Here is a 19,878-nt window from a genome sequence, read left to right as displayed (position 1 = left end):
CTGGAACACTTCTGTACTGACACAATTATCTGAGGTGCTACAATCAAGTTTAAGGATAGTACCTTACAAACTTACATCCACAGCACAAAAATAAATCAGTGTTGCTACTTCCACAAAACCGGTAACCGTCTCAGATACTCTCCAAAAGTGAAATACTCCCTGACCTTCAGACACTACCCTATTTGCTCTTGCAAAAACACTTACATGTCTTATCTTCTTAACCTAAAAAAGACTTTTCTACAGAAAAAAATATACTGTGAGATGGAATTTACAGGGAATCTGTTACCAATTACATCCTATGCAGGAAGAAGTTATCTGAAGTGTATCTTTCAAGAACCTCTTTTCAGACACCTGGAATGAAAATGGAGCTAGTGGAGTTAGTCATTTGTCAATAAATTTGAACTTTGCAATTTCTCATCTCCACAGGAAGTATTGCCACCACAGTAAACTTTTGACAACAAAGCCACCCAAATACCATGCTCCTACTGTTACATATCCTAATACAAACTTATAGGAAAGTCTATTTAATAGACTAAATACTACCAAACTACGAAATGCTCTCATGAAAATGCACATATCTACACGCTAAAATGGACTTTTCTAGACATTCGCTAAAGAACAGGAACAGGCAGTTGGGTAACTTTTCTCAAAAAAACAATCACTCCAACTCTCACTTCTTGCTCTTGATCTACAAAGACAGGTTCCAAAGACCTGCATCTTCCTTAGCTCATAACTACTGCATATTTTCCCTCAGATTATCTCATTGATATATAATTAAAGTCAGAGAAACTCAGTTGGTACTTAGCTTTGAAGTCTATCGCCTGTATTTCACGCTTATCGGAACTGCATGTCCTGAAGTTTTTCTACATTTTCATGTTCATACAATAAAACAGTTACCTCTATCTACAAATTCTCTCTTTAATTATGTCTGAAGAGCAGCACAGCTGTAACCCTGAAAGGAATCCTTATCCCTCAAGCCAGTACAGCTCCAGGTCAGAAAGTTTTTGTTCATAGTTTTATACTCCCATAAACCAAACTGAGAGGAACCAATAATGATGCAAAAACACATGCACTGTCTGCTTGACCTTTTGCCAATAGAGTATTTTTGTTCTATTTTCATAAATAATTCCGTAATTCTTCTATTTCTAGTATCTTTCAATTTAATAATATATTTCTGATTCCTTCTGATTAAATACACTACAATAGGTTTTCATCTCTCTAGTGAGTGGTATGTTCCTTAGCACTTTACTATATACACACATTTAAACTGCTTTTTTTTACCCATTCATCACATGTGTGGTTCTCACTAAATTACACTAATTGAAAAAAATGAAAAGGTAAAATATCTACTTGGTATTGAAAATTCCAGCACAAATAGAAAGGTGATATCCTGCGTTAGCATAGGTGCTTTTGTAACCATTCAACTTTGTAACCAGTAGTTATCAACAACATAGCTAATAAGCATTAAATTATATTGTATCATCCATATATTAATAGAAAGCAGATGTGCTCAGAGCAAAAATTTCAGATTGATGTGCAAATATACATCTCACATCTTTTATTGTTCAGGAAAGCACATTACACATAAAAACATGCAGTCATTTGATAATCTGAATTGTTAAATACCTGTTTGTATTAACTCTAATGCCATTCTGCTGTATTGATGCTGGAAGAGTATGTCTTTGGAATTGTCTGTAGGGGAATGAAAGTCAAATTTGCAGCTGTCATTTCTTCTTCAACAGACCTATTACTGAAATGTAATCAGTCTCTTTTCCAGCTGCTTAAGCACAAAGAGGATTTTCCTGTTTTACGTGTAACCCGTTAATAAAGACAAAAGGGAAAATTGTGCCCTTGGTTGCATTTGCAGGAGCCTAATGTATTTGCTGGGGTTTCCGCAGTGTTCCTGGCATTTGTTTCTGATATACTTACTTCCAGTGGAAAACATCAGGGGTTCCTCCTTACTTCCTTTCCTATGCATTCTGGATTGTGAAACAGTCTGAGTGAGAAAAGGAAAAGTAACTACATAACCTATCACTTGCTTCTCTTTTGGGCCACGTGGGCTGTTAGATTTTAGGAGACCCTTCCTGTCATACCTGTTAGTGCCATCACCAGTGTACAATTGGACTTCAACACAGTAAATGCCACAAGAATGCCCTGGTGGTATGGTGTCCAGCAGCAGCAACAAGCCAGCAATTTTAAGGTAACATCCAAGACTGATAATGTTGTTCTCACAACATGCAATGTTGCTGACCCACAAATTTGTGTCTGAAAGTATGTGAAGTCGTAAGTATGAGTTCAGTTTTTGTTCTGCTTACCAACATGACATGAAGCATGAAGTTACTATGCCTTAGAGAAGTAATCAAACCCAAAGTTAGCCCTAAGAGTGCTCAGGCTATAGAGTCCTGTCAGCACACATCTAAAGAGTATCTTACATATCATGACAAACTGCTACACTTCTATTTTTAATAAAGGTTTAATATATCCTGGATAAATTTTATTAAAACAGGTGTTCTCCAAAACTAATGGTACAGTTAACAAACTTACAGCCTTTAAGAAACAGAAGTAGGCTCTTGTTGACTCTGCTTTTCCAGGAAAAGAGGAATTCATCAATAGTGTCTCCTATTTCTACCTTTGCCCTTAGATGAAGGCTATATAGCATATCATTTTTGCACTATAAATGGTACAAGATGGGCCTTTGGTGGAGAAATTAATTACCAACTGAGAAAAGGTGATACCTGTAGCACAGATAAGGGTGATTAATTCAGTTACAAACCTGTACTCATTTATCTGTGCCAAGACACTTACTGTTTTGAGAACACGAGTTTGACAAAAAGCAAACGTATAGTAATTCACATATAGAAAATGTAAAGGCTGTTCCTTCATCTCACAGTTTTTCAGTCAGCTTATAATATCCAGATTTTCATTTCTTCAAAGAAAACAAAACGTTAGCTCACTACCAAATTAATGGCAAACAGTAAGTCACATGGATTTTAGAATATAACATTCATGTCTTATTATTTCATACATAAACCTTTACTTTAAAGTGGTATCTAAAAAACATATATGGTTACCAGATCAAATAGCCCATATAAACTATGCTGAAAATATCATTTTTATTTACAGAAACCTAATTAAAATGAACTTCAGCTGTGTTTGAGATCTGCAACAACCCTTCTCCCTCAGAGCCAGACCACAGCCCAGCTTTACAATGCTGGGCAGAACTCTAAGGAGGAAGATGCCCTCACACACACAAAGAAAGCATTGGCCACACAAAGATCTGGCTCACCTACTTCTGGAAGAGGTGGGAAGCAGCTTGTAAACCGTTGCACTCTGATCAGTTGTCATGTCGTTACCTATCCCACCCTTCAGGTTCTATAATTACATGCTACACTTTGTTCTAGTTAACTCTAAACTTTCTCTTCTGGCCCTTAGTGATGTTCTGCCAATACATTGTGGAATTTAAGATAGGAAAAAAAAAAAAAAGCTAAGACATCCTTTCATTCTGTTTGAGCTTCTACATATACACATCATCATCATCTTCTAGTACTGTTGATAATCACAACTACAAGAAATAAGCAAAGAGAAAATCAGGAATATATGACTTTATTTTATAGGCACTTCTATAACCATGTAATTTGCTTCATAGTTAATTTACTGAATTCCAGTATCTACTTTAAAGAAAAACAACTGGCTTGGGTTGTATAAAAATGTGACCTTTGAGACCCAAGAAATCCCACACTGCTTTACTGAACATGAATTAGATGCCAGAAGAGTCATTCCTTGCAAACAGAGCATCCAGTATGCACTCAGAAAGAGCTCACACAGAGCCCTAGTATTAGCACTATTAGCACTTTTTCTTTCATGATCTAATCAAAATGCACTGCTTCAAAAGAAACAGCTAATCAGATAATCACATTAGACTGTATCTCATAGGCTTTGAGCAGTCAAGCTCCCAGAAAAAAATTGTTGAATTAGACAACATGATTATGGCTCTTCTGACTACACACTCTAGCCATCCCAAAGCATGGTCAGCATTCACACTGACCTTGCAAGATTATTACATGGTTACCTGTGCTCTATAAAATAGAGATGTCATGTTGACCAGATTATAAAATGGTACTGCAGTATTAGATATTATTAGCATGTTCCTTTTTTTATTAATCATAATTACCTATCACCAAAACATTAGGACTTCAGTGTAAACACCGCAAAACATATACGTGATTTAACAGATTGAACATTGACAGATTCAAACACTTTGGATCTGTTATCTACCCACAAGATCTAGAAATAAGGCATATGGTCAGCAGATTAGGAGAGTTTAAATAAACAGCCCAAATGCTTTGCTTTCCTCCCACACACCTTAACTCTTGTCAGTTATGCTGTTGGATTCCTCATAGCAAGTCTCTTATCTTGAGGAGGTCATTCCTGAGGAAGGCTGTTAGCTGGCTGAAACATCATTCTTTTAGTTTTCTCACTTTCCTGTGTACAAAGGAAACAAACAGTCAATGGCTAGAGGGCTTAGTCTTTTCAAAAATCTTGACAGAGTTTTCTGCTAGGAAGATGACGGTGTGTCCTGAGTGACTTCATTTGTTCATGCTCACACATTTATACAGTACTGACACTTTACTCCACTCAGACGATCTTGACATAAAATTGTAGAACTGGTCACATCTCTGTGATAGAAGCTTGACAGTTTTCCCACACAGCCCTGTCAAAACTTCCCATCAGTAGCTGTAAACAGAATTAGCAGGGTGGCCACTTAGCAACCAAATGCTTTTGCTTTTGCAATCTTACAGCATGGCGCCGTCTCCTTTTAGGCTGAATGCACTCCTGTCCATATGATGGCCACAGAAAATCCTGGGATGGTATGTTGCTATTCTGGCTCTCCACTTCTTCAGAATCAGAGTCTTCTTGTTGCATTGAAGGAAAATGCCTATCTGGATAAATCTCCTTCAGTTTGCCCTCAAAGAATACATCCAGGCATCGTCCAGCCTCAGCAACCTCTGAATCTGGCTGTAAGAGAATAAATGACCATTCAGTGTTACTGCACACGGAAATCATTTAGGATCAAACCCAAATGAGTACCCTACCCTAATGTCTCGCCTTGCTTCTGTCTGCTATATCTCCATTAGTCTTCTGTGTACTTTCTACAGCCCATTAGTCCCTCTGCATTTGCAATGTGAGTAAGAACCAGATGTTGCTATTAAGGAACACGTTTCTGCACCTCTAAGAAAAAGAGAAGTGCAATGAACTAGAAGGAATAGCAGTCATCATTGCTTAAGAGTTTCTACGCACCTGAATTTTATCTAGCTATTTTGCTGGCTATGACTGGCTTCTCACAGTAAACTTGGTATTCCAAAAAGTTGTTCGCTAAGATGCCCCTCTTTAATTTCAGATCATATGCATCTCAAATTCTCAAATCCATATATATATCTAGTTCTGCCATTAAAAAAAAAAAAAAAAAAATCATTTCCAAAGAGTAAAACTCACTAATACTTCTGTTTATCCCAATCCCATATCTGATGTCAATGGAACCAATAGTTACACCAGTGTGACAGTTTAAAAGTGCAACCCTCTAGTTTGTATCCCTCCAGCACCCATTTTAGAAACCTACATAATTGAACTTTGCACAGTTCCAAAACATAAGGCGCACATCAGTCACAAGTTCCTCAGGTGCAGAATAGTGGTACTTGTCCTTTTTTAGCAACTTTTTTCGTATGCTTGACAAATCCATCGGCCTTTTGATGATCTGATAATAATGCCGAGCCTGCAACAAGAATAAAACACAGGTATGTAACCTTTTTAATTAGAACATTTCCTCTGTGGTAACCTCTATCCAAATTTGGGCAAAAGACACTACAGAGGATTCCCTGCATCAAGAAAGACAGCTCTAGTCTTTTGGTGCCTACACTTGCACATCATCATCTTCCTGAAAAAGTTTGTTTAAAAACATATTTGCTGCAAGACTGATTTTGAAAATAGCACACTTCAGTGACTACTCTGCTATTTGCACTTTCTAAAGTTTATCCCCAGATATAAATATTGTCATTTAACCATAATCAATAACCCATGTAACATTGACAGTTAACTAACATTTCCCCCAAGCAGTTATAAAAATGGTGTGCTGAAATACTGCCAGCTGAGACTGTGGGAAGTAGGCTGCCACGATTAAAAAACATGCATTCTTTTCATGCATATGCATGCATATCCATGCACTCTTTTCAAAGTTCAACAAAAGCCTCTTTCAATGGGCAACAGCTACCAGGATATCCCACTCCTTATATCTTTCTGGGTCAAAACCTACTTGTTAGGTAATGTGTTCCATAAGGTCATTGCAAGTTTTATTACAAGAAATGCTTCTTATATTGTTATTTGTCCTATTAATTCACATAAAACCTTTTTTTTCTCTCATTTTCCTCCTCCAACTTGTTTCACATTGTGTTCTATTGTTACAATAGTATGAAACTACATCTTCCCTAAAATAGCCAGTTAACTGCAAATGTTGAGTACGTGGATGAAAGCGCAGTCTCTACATATCCCCCTGAACAGAGTCACATTACCACCTTTGCGCAAAACACCAGAAAAGAGAGAGTCCAGGTTATTTCTAGAGCAGACCTCTCTTTTGACAGTGCAACATTCTCCATGTATGCAGCAAGTCAACTTAGTCACTGGAACCCCTCATACACCTTTAGTGTCCCACCAGAATCTCACGTTGGCATCCAAACCTGGCCTGAGAACACTGACCAGCATTTACCTGCCTCCAACCCAGCACCTTCAAAAGCACTTGCAAAAGGGAAACATCTGCCCTTCCCTGGGAAGCAATACTGTTTAGAAAAAAGTTTAAGAGTATCTTTCAATAAGAAAAAGGAGAAACTCGCAAGTTGTGCCAAAGGAATTTTTGGATTCCCTCTGACCCATGGGTGTGCAGTACTTACCAGGGGGCTGACAGGTTCATGGAATGGGAGGCTCATACTATTGCAGAACAGGAAAAGTACCAGCTTTTCACACTTCTGTGGGAGCCAAATTTGAAATACATTTTAATACAAAACAAGTGAATTTCATTCTTGCCCTTAGTTGATCAATCATACTAAGAATAAGAGGAGTTTTCATGCAGTCTGGGAATTTCTGATGCGAAATGACATACTTCACTCTAATCCGACGGATGTTTTGCCTCATAGCATTTTTATAGTTTTGAAAGCGAGGATAGTCAAGAAATGCAAGAAAAGAAACATCACATTATTTTTTTTGCATGCATGCATCTTTCCCAGAAACTCTGGGGAATTCATCACTATCACTAATTCCTTTCTGCAGTCCAGATCCATTCCTTGGCTCTTGACTAAAAGAACAGGAGCAACAGTGTGGAAACAGTTAAATGGAAAATGTTTCAACGTTATTCATATCCACTCATACAAATGGATGTAAGTTATGTAGCTGGTAGTGTTGTATGTACGTTTAATCTCTGTAAATTTGTAAAATACTTGAAGTCTTTGATTTTTTTCACAGATGCAAAAAAAAAATGCACTACAAAAACTTTACAAGTCATGTTTGCTCACAAGCAATGGAATCTCTAATTAACTCTTCCTAAACAGAGCCTCACTAATCAAGACCCAGGTCTCAACTATTTCTGGCTTGTTGTACCCAATCCAATAGAAACAGGGATCACATCAATGTCAAGAAGTTATGTCCACCTCTTTAGAACCAGAATAACTAAGGTTTGGAAGCATCCTGGATGAATTACAGCAGTGCTGTGGCTATGATCGTAGGCCTTGCCAAGGGGCCCCAGTGGTCTAAGAACCATTGCTGTTGTGTTTATGCATGGTGCCCAGACTAGAACAGTGCCTTTTTCTTGGCTTCATTTGTGCAGGGCCAGCTCAACACCTGCACTCAGCTGTGTGGACTTAGCCTCTCTGTCCAGCTGTCACAAATATATACAGTACATTTATTCAGAAATTGACTTCCAAGTACCAAGTGTACTTTAAGAAAAGGCATTTTTTCATGAGTGATTTGGTAGACAAAACTGGTAATGGGAATAGAAAGAGAGAAACTTCCATCCAGGTTGAGTTAACAGTGCCTAAATGTCATCTTCAAGAGGATTCATGGCACATACAAAGACTGTCTGATAATTTCAATCCAACTAAAAGTCAAAAAGTGACTAGATCAAAAAAAATGTCATTGCAAGTGGCCTATCTGAGAAGGTCCCAGGTCTTTAAGGAAAAGGATTTAGTGGCAGAAAGCCAGGCAAAGTTGACTAATGGAAGCTAGCTCTGTTGCTGAGTGCGACTTCCCTGTTCAAAGGAGTAAGGAATTCCAGATCTGCCTGATTCATCTTTTTACACCATGTCATTAATTTTTAAATTGAACAGCAATGTCTAGATAGAAGAGAATGATATAACTAAATATTAACAATGTTTTTGTTGTATTTACTACTCTCTGAAACTTTCAAGTAGCAATCAAGTCAAAACAAGTCATCTTTCCAGTGAAGAAGCAAAGCCTCATGCTGAGATCATATGTCCTTTTCTAAATAGTAAAATATATAATTATTCCCACCTTCTGGTCACAGTCATCAAGGCCACATTGTGCATCACAGCTGTGGCTGTAGCGTGTGTTTTCACAGTCATATTCTACCTCTGGTTTCACTGGATTACGGCAAAGTGTGCACACCCATTCTCCCCTACAAAACAAGAAACCAAAAACTTGTGTCAAGTTTTTTCAGCAACCTTGACAAATAACTAACCTTAGGAATCACTGCATTTGGAAATAAGTCTCATCCTTAACTAGTATTACAACAGCAGGCAACCTGAAGCCCATTGTTCTAGATGTTCTTCAAGAGATTTGAATCTAATTAGAAGTGTGATAATTTCAGATCCTACTCATTGCACTTTTTCTGTTACAAAGAAAAAGAAAAAGAAAAAGACAAAGTCATGTTTGAAATCATGTACCAACAGTATGTGCAGCTGCACTGATTCAAGTAGTGTCTTATAAAAAGATATAAAGGAAAAATAACCAAGAGTTGGGTCATAAGATAAAACCAGATTTGTTTGACAACTGATATATTTATTATTAATTGATATGATAACCAACATATTTATCTAAGAAATCAACATTATCAGAAAAGGTCATAATTTGTGCAAGCACACCGGTTCTCAAACCAAGTAGACATAATTCTGTACGAGCATAAGTGTTCTTCCTAGCAGATCCACTGAACAATTTCTTGAGGTAGTGATGCAACTTCTGCAACACCATGGCCTGAATAGCTACAGATGAAGATATATTAAAGAACTATAAATACAGAACTTTAGTTAAGGGGATCAATTTCATCAGAACTCAGCTTTGCTTAGGAAGTTTATTTTAAAAGGAAAACTTTGTTTTCATATTGTTTTGAAACTGCAGGTTTAAAAACTACTTAGTAGAAATTTCCATCTCTTGGTTTTCCCCTCTTTTCTTGAATAACTTTTTAAACAAAAAGAACACATCAGAATCTTCAAACTAATATCTCACAATGTATTTTTCTCAGCTGAGCGTGTTGTTTGTGCTTGGAACAAATGAAGTAGCTTCTGATCCCACCTGGCAATGATTTGTAACAGAATTCAGAATCATATAACACTAACAACACACATTATTCAGCCTCATTTTTAAAGTTTGGTATGTGGACGTGTATCTAATTCTGGCTCTTTGTCACATACAATTCATCTGTGACAAGTTGCTAGAGAATGTACGTCTTAGGGAAAGCAATGTTCTAAACATTTCCACAAAAGCCCCAGTAATCCTGAATTTCCCATAAAACCAGCTAGAAAACTGAATATAAACTCACTGATTGCCCTTTCCTTGTGCTAGGCACTGTTCTTGCAGAGAAGAGCTGACACCTACACCACAAATGTTACCTGAGAGTTAGGATTTTATTTTTTCTCCAGTGAGTCCTAAGAATGTTTTTAAAGCTCAGGTCCACAACATCTTTTGTCGTACTGGCCAGCTAACTGCAGAAAGGGCATGCGTAGCTGGAAACTGTTCCTATTCATAATTAATCTAGTTTCAAGTGTGTAAGACAATTCTTCCCTTTGCAAGAAAAGTAACGAAAAAGGCAAGTGAGAGATGCAGTCCTCATGTAAGGTTGACATATACATCCCTGAGGATATATTTTGCCCCAAGGCAGTGAACAGAAACTGAGCACATTAGCAAAATGTTACACATACTCACACTGGAAAGCTAAGCAGGGCTGGAACATGGCAGGAAAGATGGAAGACCTTGGGGCAGCGATCACAACACAACAGTTCTCCTCCATTAAGACACACAGCACAGAAATCCTCATTTTCAATTGGATTGACTTCCTGAGTAACTGGAGATTTTTTAATGGTAGAGATGCCATTGCTGAGCTTCTGATCCACAGATGGTATATCTACAGGAGCAGATTGTGGCTGTCCTGCAGCCTGGGATATAAGAAATTTTCTGTTCTCTGAGTTCTCCTCTTCAGAATTCAGTCCTTCAGGTGGACTAGTTTTATTTATCTTGAAGGAAGAAAAATCTGGCATCACACAATCATCATTTTCATACACAAGCATACAACAGCAGTGGTTATCTGCAGACAAAACAGTTTCTCTTCAGTAACCTCTATTGGAGGTGGAACTGGGGTTCAGCAGGCCCATGTTCAGCTCAGTGTCTGCCACCGGCTGGCCAGGTCACCTTGGTCATTTCCTCCACATACCACAATGTAGTAGTACTGTGAATGAGCTGTTAAGATTTCATATCACAGATGATAGAAACAGGATACTTTACAATCTTATTTGAAAATTTTAAAGTAAACAGCTCAAACCAACCAAACAAACAAATAGTATAGTTTTTTGTTCCCATCAGAAATTCCTGTTTCTTTCTGTGGAAAGACGTTCACACTCAAAACTCCAATGAAGGAACAGAATACAAAGCTTTTAAAAATCTACTACACTATTTCTGGCATCAGTTCTTATCACTCAAGTATGCACTTTAGGTCAGTTTTAAGCTATTTATCCTATATTTGTAACTAGACAGACGAGCCAGCTTGTTTGCTAGAATACAAATACACTACAGCTATCCAATGCCAGAGACAGACTTCTAAGAAGTGGAAGCAGCTACACAGCAAACTAAAAGCTGCATTCTCCGTTACTTCAACCCATCACAGAATTGTCCAAGGGTGAAATCAATTAACACTTCTTTAGTGTATAATACTATTTAGAAATTGCAGCCAGGGGGATAAAGGAGAGAAAAGCAGGTAAAGCCTCAAGGAAATTCCACTCACTTTTATAGACAAACTTGAAGACTGAGTCCCACATTCAATTATCAGGAGGAAATTGCCCTCCTGCTCATTGTCCTGTGGCTGGAGCTTAAACACCGGGAGCTCCCCCGCTTCTGATGTACATATTTTTAAACGTTCCAGTCGCACATAGGGGATTTTCTGCTCCTTACTGCCAGTTCTAGAGTCAAAATGACACAGGGTTAAATTCAGTCATATTCCACAAAATTCTTCTCCCTACTCAGTTTCAACATTTTTCATGCGCTACTTTTTGTGCTCCTTTTCCTTTGTCATAGTGACTCTGCTGGCTAAACATGGAAAATATGGGGTTTCTTTTCACATGTCAATTCCTTAAGAAATGTGAATACAATTACTTTAAATTAATCATACATGTAAATGCATCACTAACTTCTGTGCTAAAACTTTGCCTTTCTCCATATATTTTTGTTTTATTTATTCCAGTTTGTCCTGCTTGATACTTTTCAGTGTGGCTGGCTTCAAGCAGGAACACAGCACATCATCAACTTTACTTTAGAATATTATCACAGCAGTAGCTGAAAACAAAATTGTATAAAATTGTTGAGATAATGTTAATCCTGTTCCTATTATGGTTTTTAGGATTAACTGAGGCTAAACAGTTTCTAATTGTTCAGATGAGATAACTTTGCAAATATTTATTCATTTTGGAAAGTTACACAGAATAAAAGAAATACATGAGCTCAACGCATCTTCTAAATTGTTGTTTTCAAGTTTAAGAGAATTGCAGAATTTTTATCTGTAAGGAGTCTTGCATTCTTTTTAAGTTCTCCATTTTCATTAAGTATGACCAATTTTCTAAATATATGCATAAAATTTTATGGGCAGTACTTTCGTATTTAAAAAAAAAAAAAGACCCTGTTACCTGACATTCTGATTGCTTTTCATATCCATTTCAAAATGTTCCTTTTCATAGTTATTGGAATCTGGAACTGAAGATAAGAAAATGAATAAAATATTTATAATATCAGAGTCAGATTAGAGTAGAAAGTACTTCAATATTCATGCACTTCTGACTGGTGTTTAATATGATATCATAAGTGAATTATGGAAGCATTTCATCTATATGTATATAAAATGTGTATGCTATTTTCTATTCTGGGATACAGTCTTTGTCTTTCTCTTTTTTTTTTAACCACAGCTTCCATACTGGATATGAAAAGCCTTTCCAAAATATTTTGTCATAATGATTACATTCCCAGGGAATTACATATGTACACAGCCATGCCACATTCATCCATATACATGGAATAACATAAGTAATCCTCTTCGCCATACAGCCTTCACTTGAGAAAAACAGACCTACTGAGGTCTGAACCCCCAAGGCTCAGGAAGTCTCTGTGGTCTCCTGCTCCATGAAAGATGCTTCTAGATGATTCTAGTTACTTGAAAACAGGAAGGAAATTGTGTCTCCCATCTGCCACTGAGGGACAAAAGCTACACTGTATGTTTCCTTTCTGTCCTCCAGCCTATGTAACATAGAATCATAGAATCATTTTGGTTGCAAGAGACCCTTAAGACCAAGTCCAACCATAACCTAAATCCAGCACTAAACCATGTCCTTAAGAGCCTCATCTATGCATCTTTTAAACTCCAAATATAAACACATGAATTCAGAACTATCCTTTATATAAGCACATAACTGACTACAGCTCTTGGCTGATACTAGACACAAGAGAAACAGAACAACTCTGGATAGATGGGATGGAATAGAGATGAATGCCCCATTGGATGCCCTCAGAAATACTAGTCCACTGGCAAGTTTCATAGTAACTCCTCCTTTTTTTTAGGAATTAGTTTGATGCAGACAATACTAACAAGAAAACAAACCAATATCATGGCTATCTGGAGATATGTAAGTGCCAGGAAAACATGTTTTTTTAAAGAAAATCTAGCTCAGGTCAATGGTACTCAACTCATGGCTTGCAAGCATCATGTCTGTAAGATACTCTTGTTCCAAGCCACAGGAAACACAATACAATCAAGACTGTCAAGGAAAGGTGCATGTCACATCACTCCTAAAGTGTTATTTTCTTGTGATTGTTGCTCAGGTGAAGGGTGGTAGTCACGCATCTGGACAGAATTACTAAAGGTTGACTGCACACTGAGCTGAAGGAGCAGCTCTCCTTGCATGCTGTCAGACCAGAGGATGTTCCAGTGGTGCTGTGTTCCTAATATTAATCAACATTTTTGTTAGCAACTTGGTTCATTAAATAATAGTACCTTGAAAATTTACAGAAAATACCAGACTAGAGGGGTTTGTGGAAAATAGCAAACTACAGGGGTTGCAAACATTGTGGCGAATGTTTACAATTAAAAAACTATTTTAAAACATCAGAGAAAGAAAAAGTCTCCTAAATCAGTAAGTTTGAATTGAGATAACCATAAGTATTATGCTTGCAAAGGATCGTATGAATGTAATCACAAATGAAGATAACTGACTAGTGAACAGTTCTGTAGAAGGAACTAAGGGTTAATGTGGACCAGTCACTACAAGTGAGTCAACCATGTAATGCTGCTGCTGCAAAAAAGCAAATTCCATCCTGCAGTGCATTACCATCAGTGAGAAATGCAAAACACAAGAAGCTGATACCCTGGCTCTGCATGGCACCCCAGAGGCCTCAGCTGCAGCACTGCGTTTGGCTGTGGGCAGCACTCCTTAATTGCAGAGAATCCAGAACAGCATAGCAGGAATGAGGTGGTTTTAAAATAATCACAATCCTGACCCATGAGGAGAGACTGAAATCATTAGATTTGTTTAGTCTAGAAAAGAAAAGGAGAGGGGAGGTTGTTTACACAACCCATGATAAGAAGAAAAGTGGCTGTAAGAGGAAAAATGATGAAATGATGTACAAATTTTACCACATCCCTTGGGGCTAGGGTAAGAAGTATTTTGTTATAAATTAAGATGAAATGTTTAGATTTGATATTAGAAAAGGATAAGTCATTGGAAATACATACCAGAAGCAGTGGGGTTTGGCAGCCCAGCACTGCCGAAGCCAGTAAGTCCTACTGAGAGCCACTACCAAAGATAACGTTGCCTTGCAACAGAGCTAATCTCTCTTGCTGTGCACTCCGCACATGGTGACTGCACCTCCTCAGGTCTCTCCTCGCTGCGCACATTTAAACAGGGAGAGCAGGATGAGAATTGCTCACTCCTGAGCCTGCCTTGTAAAGAAGCAGCACCATTGAATTCAACACTCTAGTCTTCCCACCCTCTTGCACAACAGGACCCGTGTTTTGCACAGAACAAATTTGTAACATCTGTTATAGATTGTGAGATTCTGTATGTTGGGGCTGCTTTCTGTGTATAGTGTCACATGACCCAAAACAGATACTACAAAGCTGCTCCTCTCAGAGATACTTAAGCCTGATTGAGGCACAGCTTTTTAGGGGTGTGCTTGATTCTTACAATTCACACAAATGATTGTGGCATAATTACCACAATTTGGCATAGCACATATAAGAGAAGACAAATACATTTCCTTGGCTCACTGAGCTAGGCCTCCTTTGTACTAATTAGAATTCTCTGAATAAAAATACAGCACAGAGATACAATTATTAATTCATCTTTTACAGAGAAAAGCAGCCAAATATTGGCATAAGTCACAGGATAACAGCTTGATCCTGCAATCCCTTGCTTGCATGAATAGTCCCATTGACTTTCAGAGTTTTCAGGAATGAAGCTTTACAGTGTAGCACAGGATGCTAGCAATTTGCCCATGAAAAGAGTTGAGTAAGGTCTAATTCTCCATTAAGGCTGAAGAAGTAGGTCTTGGCTGAAGGCAATGTTATACAGTAGACAGAGCCAAGCAAAAGCACATACTGTGCAATGTATTAACCTAACAAAAATTTGCTATGCCGCTGATGTGAAGACTCAGCAGAAGGCATATTACATTTTGGAAGCAATTTCTTTTTTTAATTGAATTTGGATTCTTCAAAACAGCTCTTCAATAGTCATAACTGCAGGTCTCATTAACAGGAGTGCTTCTAAGATAACTAATGCTCCAGGTACTTCACACAGACACACTTGTTTCTGGTTCATAGATGAAGGATGTTACAAATGCAAGGCATATCATTTCCATGTTTTTCCTCCACAAATGAGATCAAACACACTTTTCCATTGGATTAAGTACTCTGATATTATTTGAAGCTTGTTGGAAAAGCACATTTATATGCAAGTATATTAATAAGCATACTGCTTTGCAATGCTTGCAATGCACAGTGCTAAGACAGATTAAAATCCTAAACTAAATAATGAAAAGCCGGGTACCTTCTTTGCTTCTAAGCTGTTCCATTCTGGCATTCACAGGCAGCAAAGAACTGTTGCTGAGCAGTTCAGAAGGAGAAGTGCAATGTTGAGATTTTTTGATTGAAAGATTAATAGGTTCTTCCAGCACATTTTGCATAGAAAAACTTGATTCTTCAACTACATCTTGCCTAGCAGTAGCCAAGCTGTTTTCTAGAGGATGATCTACAATAATGAAGTCTTCATTTTCCAGCTTCAGGAGGAAAAAAAAAAAAATCAAATTTTATTATTAGTTTTCTTTCTTTCCATCTTAAGAAAATAATTTGTAATCAGTCTTCAAATACCAGATAAGGAAAAATTCACTTACTGAAATGACTGCCTAACAATAACATGTACTATCAATGGAAGCAGATTCCTTTTCAGTAGAGGAGTTTGAGTGATTCTTACCTTGCACTTAGTGCTGCCCTGAAGTGCATCACCCAGTGCGAGGTCAGCGGCAACCCTGGGGCTCAGGTCACTTGGAGCTCTGCCCAAGGTCAAGCTGGAGCTGGGAACCAACTCTGGTGCAGTATCACAGTCACAAAGGGCGTTCGGGGACAGGCCAAGAGTTACAGCAGCTGCTCCTTGCATCTGTGGATCGGCTGAGCTAGATGATCTCGTTGAAGGTAATTCCATTTCTAAACTGTTTGAAAAGCCCACAACACTTAAGGATGCTGAACGCTGGCAGAAGAGAAATAAAAATAATTTTTTAAAAGGTCAGTAAGTTTTTCAGCAGCAAAATGCTACTGTTCTTTCTTTCCATAATGGATGAGATAGTCTTTCACCTATACATAATAAACCAGTTGTGTCATGAGGGCCTGAAAATATCTGCTGTAGTATTATACCATTTCCAAAAGGTTTAGAGTTTCCGCCATTAAAACTGAAAAATGGAAAAGGAGACACCTTGGTTATTCTTCAATGATTTACAAACAATGTCTTCCTTTGATCAGTCCAAGGGATCCTGATTTTTAACTCCCTACAATGAATGGGAAATCTAAGCATGTAGAATATTGTCTTAAATCAATCCTTGATATAAACCCTCCTGGCTTCTCTTAAGTTATTCCAGAAGAAATAAGATCATATCAGAAATTTTATCATCTTATTAAAAAATCATCATATGACTTTATTTATAAAGAAAATTAAGAAGAAATATTATTTGGATCTGACACAAGTGGATTAAATTATTGCTACAGTTATTGATGCCGAAAACTTTATGCTAGTTAGTGCATCCATCCCATTTAAACGCATTTGCTCTTTAAATATCATAGTGTAACTCGAGAAACATCCTACATGTACTAACAAAGATGTATATGTCTAATTTCCAAAAGAAAGAGAGTATTCACCCAAGTCTCTGAACTAGTTTTAGCAACATGCCTTTTCTACTGTCTCGTGATTTGTCACTGTCAAAACCACAGGGATACTGTTATGCAAAACAAAGCAAATCCTCCTATCTAGGTGAGTTCCTTAAGCTGCCTTATATCCAGGAATGTGGGACTGTGCTGAAATCAGGACTCTCCTAGCATCTATATGAAGCAAATCTAAGCAGTTTTAAGAAGTATGCAGATGTGTCACTTGAATATGTAATTTTCCATTTATTTCATCATAGTTTATTGGGGTTTCACCCTTGAAAACTGACCAAATATATAATTTTTGTTTGACTACAATACAGCAAGTAGCACTCTTAATATAAATCAAGACAAAAGAATTGTGTTGATTGCATCTAAATTAGAGTTTAATTTCATCGTTGTACTTATTTTTCTGCTAGGGGCCTGTGACTTTGAAGTAAATCTGAGACAGAACCCATTTCCTAGATTTAATTATTCTTCTTCTCAACTGTTATTCCATTTTGGATTTTGATACCTGTGTCCATCTTAATCCAACAGTGGTAAAGACAGTAGCCTAGATTGAGCTGTCAATTGTGCCTGTTTAAATCCAACATAATGCCAAAGAAGTCAGTCCTGAATTCCTCTGCTTGCAATGTATATCATCTCTGTGCTAAGAGAGCACTCTGTTCGCAGACATTAATTTCTACCTAAGGATGTAATTTAATTTCCTTTTCCTCAATTTGCAAGAGACACTAAAGTAAGAGCTTTGCCTCAACAGTGACCTCTTATATTCAATGATACAGAAAGAGATCAGCTCTTCTGTGGCACTCAGGAAGGTCTGTGCTATTCTACCACATAGTGCTCTAGTAAGTCTGTTTTAAACAGTCCTGTCTATAGAAGGCACCTCCGAGAGTACAGGGTCTCTGCAGCCAGGGCATTTGGCATTTTCCTCCTCTTCAGGCAAATGAATTTAAGTTGTTTGAGCTATAATAACTTCTTGGAACCAGGTGGAACTAGTCAAATATGTTCTTCCTATCTTATGTTTGAGCTGAAAACTAGCACACAGCAAATGAGGAAATGCATTGGTGGAGTCACAGTTTTCCATATACTCTGTCTAAGAATGCTCACCTTTCAAACCAAAAGAATATACGTAGGTCTGAAAGGAACCCAACTTTCATGGTCACATATCCTAAAGAAGTCCACAAAGACCAAAAACGTGAATTATTCCCATGTCACTTACAGAAAATAAAACAAATAAGCAGAATCCACGCTTGAACTGAACAGACAGACTGTAATCAGCCTTGCCTTTTCCCCTTATTTCAAAAGTCCATTGTAAGTATTAATTAAGTTCCTGTGAGGTAATTAAATATTTATTTAGCTAGATGCTCAAAAGCACGAGGCATCCACAAATTCCTGTCCAAGTCAGTAGGAACTACCTAAAACTGTATTACATTGGAAATGGACAGTATGTTAACTGAAGACCTTGCAGCTCTTCACTTCTTCTAATCACTACATGCATCTTGCTTTACTTATGTTACAAGAGCATGCCATCAGCTATTAGGGATAGAGACCTGTGAAGACGCCTCCGGGTGTAACTCTATGCACTGTAGCCAAAATGTTAGTCTCACTGAGGCTGTGGTAGGGTTACTCCTGGCTTCAGCGAAACAAGTTTACTTACTGGGAGTAGTCACTGGGACAACTCCAACTACAGAAAAAAAGCAACAGACACACACATAAGACATTGTTATAACTAAAATTTTTAGAAAGGCGAAATCCAATTGCATTATATGGATATATCTTCTTTACTTTTCTAGCTAGCATCAGTTTCTTCACAGATCTTTTTAGATTATATAAGCCAATATAAAACCTTTCTCTTGTTAAAAAGAAAAAAGAATAATGAGGCCATCAAACTGCCATCTGTCTTTCCCTTGGGGCAAAAGTTAATTTTGTGGTTATTTTAATGATGAAGCAACATTATGATCTTTCAGTGCAAAATATTAAAACTCACAGTTAAGAACAGACACATTCCATTCTGATCCATGGAGCTGCTGTCAAGTGTGAAGTGAACAATGCACTGGGAACAAGGCTCATTAATAGCCTATTAATTCACTCCCTAAAATAATCATTTCTTTTGCCATTAGCAAAAATTTCTCTTTTCCCTTGACAATTCAGCTAGTTTTTGAAAATGGGATGCCTTTAAAGAATTGATCTCTGTTTTATAAAAGCTCTATTGCTTTTACATTGCAACCTTTGAACAACAACAAGCATTAATTATGCTCTTGGGTAGAGGGTGGCTTCATCTCTATGTTAATTTTGAAACTTTTGACATTTTAATGTACAGCCTGGCACAAACTGTATCTGTGTCATTATAAATGGAATTCTCATTGTCTCATAATTTTGGTCTGATTATCCTTATAATATAATGGCAGCAGCATCACCACCCCAAAATGCCTTCTACCACAAATTTAATAGCTATGGTAGTGAAAGGTAAGAAGAAAGAACATGCAAAATACCTTCAAAGAACAAAAAATAAACATATTGTTCAGTTCCAATATTTCTTTGATCACTGTTGCATTTTAAAAGGTCCAGTGTAAACATGCAGCACTAATACAGAAGAATTCTGAGAAGTAAATACTTACCTTGAAACACTGGGATTAGGATTTGTTAGGATTGTTTTGGCAAAGTCTCAAGGCTGTTGACATTAAGTGTCATAGATAAAGAAAGCTAAAACTAGGAACCACCAATTCTCTTTGCTATAAGAGAAATAACACACTGCAAATGGTTGCAGAGTAATGAACGGCTGCTATTAAGTGGAGCAATCCCCCTGGCAGCTCATTATGCTAGGAGGTTAAACAAATGTACTACTCCAATCCAGTTGTTTAACTCACCGCACACAGCAGCACTGATAGCACAGTCTACACATGCTTCCTATTCATATTTCCTAATTTCACAATAAAATCCAAAAG

The 19,878-nt window shown here is 37.5% G+C and overlaps 1 protein-coding gene across 2 annotated transcripts in view; it reads right to left on the bottom strand.

Moving 5' to 3' along the window:
* Nucleotides 1-1,582: 1,582 nt before the first annotated feature.
* The window catches only part of TRIM66 (tripartite motif containing 66), a 53,671-nt gene continuing 35,375 nt past the window's right edge, over nucleotides 1,583-19,878 (bottom strand). For both annotated transcript variants that reach the window (XM_071808921.1, XM_071808920.1), the window contains 9 exons: nucleotides 15,996-16,268; nucleotides 15,573-15,801; nucleotides 12,165-12,231; nucleotides 11,270-11,444; nucleotides 10,198-10,505; nucleotides 8,551-8,674; nucleotides 6,939-7,013; nucleotides 5,618-5,770; nucleotides 1,583-5,016 (listed from right to left, as the gene is read on the bottom strand). In XM_071808921.1, coding sequence (XP_071665022.1) covers nucleotides 4,747-5,016; nucleotides 5,618-5,770; nucleotides 6,939-7,013; nucleotides 8,551-8,674; nucleotides 10,198-10,505; nucleotides 11,270-11,444; nucleotides 12,165-12,231; nucleotides 15,573-15,801; nucleotides 15,996-16,268 — 1,674 coding nt within the window. In that variant the 3' untranslated portion in view covers nucleotides 1,583-4,746. The remainder of the gene's footprint in view (nucleotides 5,017-5,617; nucleotides 5,771-6,938; nucleotides 7,014-8,550; nucleotides 8,675-10,197; nucleotides 10,506-11,269; nucleotides 11,445-12,164; nucleotides 12,232-15,572; nucleotides 15,802-15,995; nucleotides 16,269-19,878) is intronic.

This window comes from Patagioenas fasciata, chromosome 5, assembly GCF_037038585.1.
Source record: "Patagioenas fasciata isolate bPatFas1 chromosome 5, bPatFas1.hap1, whole genome shotgun sequence".
In the NCBI taxonomy this organism is placed as follows: Eukaryota; Metazoa; Chordata; class Aves; order Columbiformes; family Columbidae; genus Patagioenas; species Patagioenas fasciata.
The sequence above is the reverse complement of the archived record's forward strand: the minus strand, read 5'-3'. Positions and strand labels throughout refer to the sequence as shown.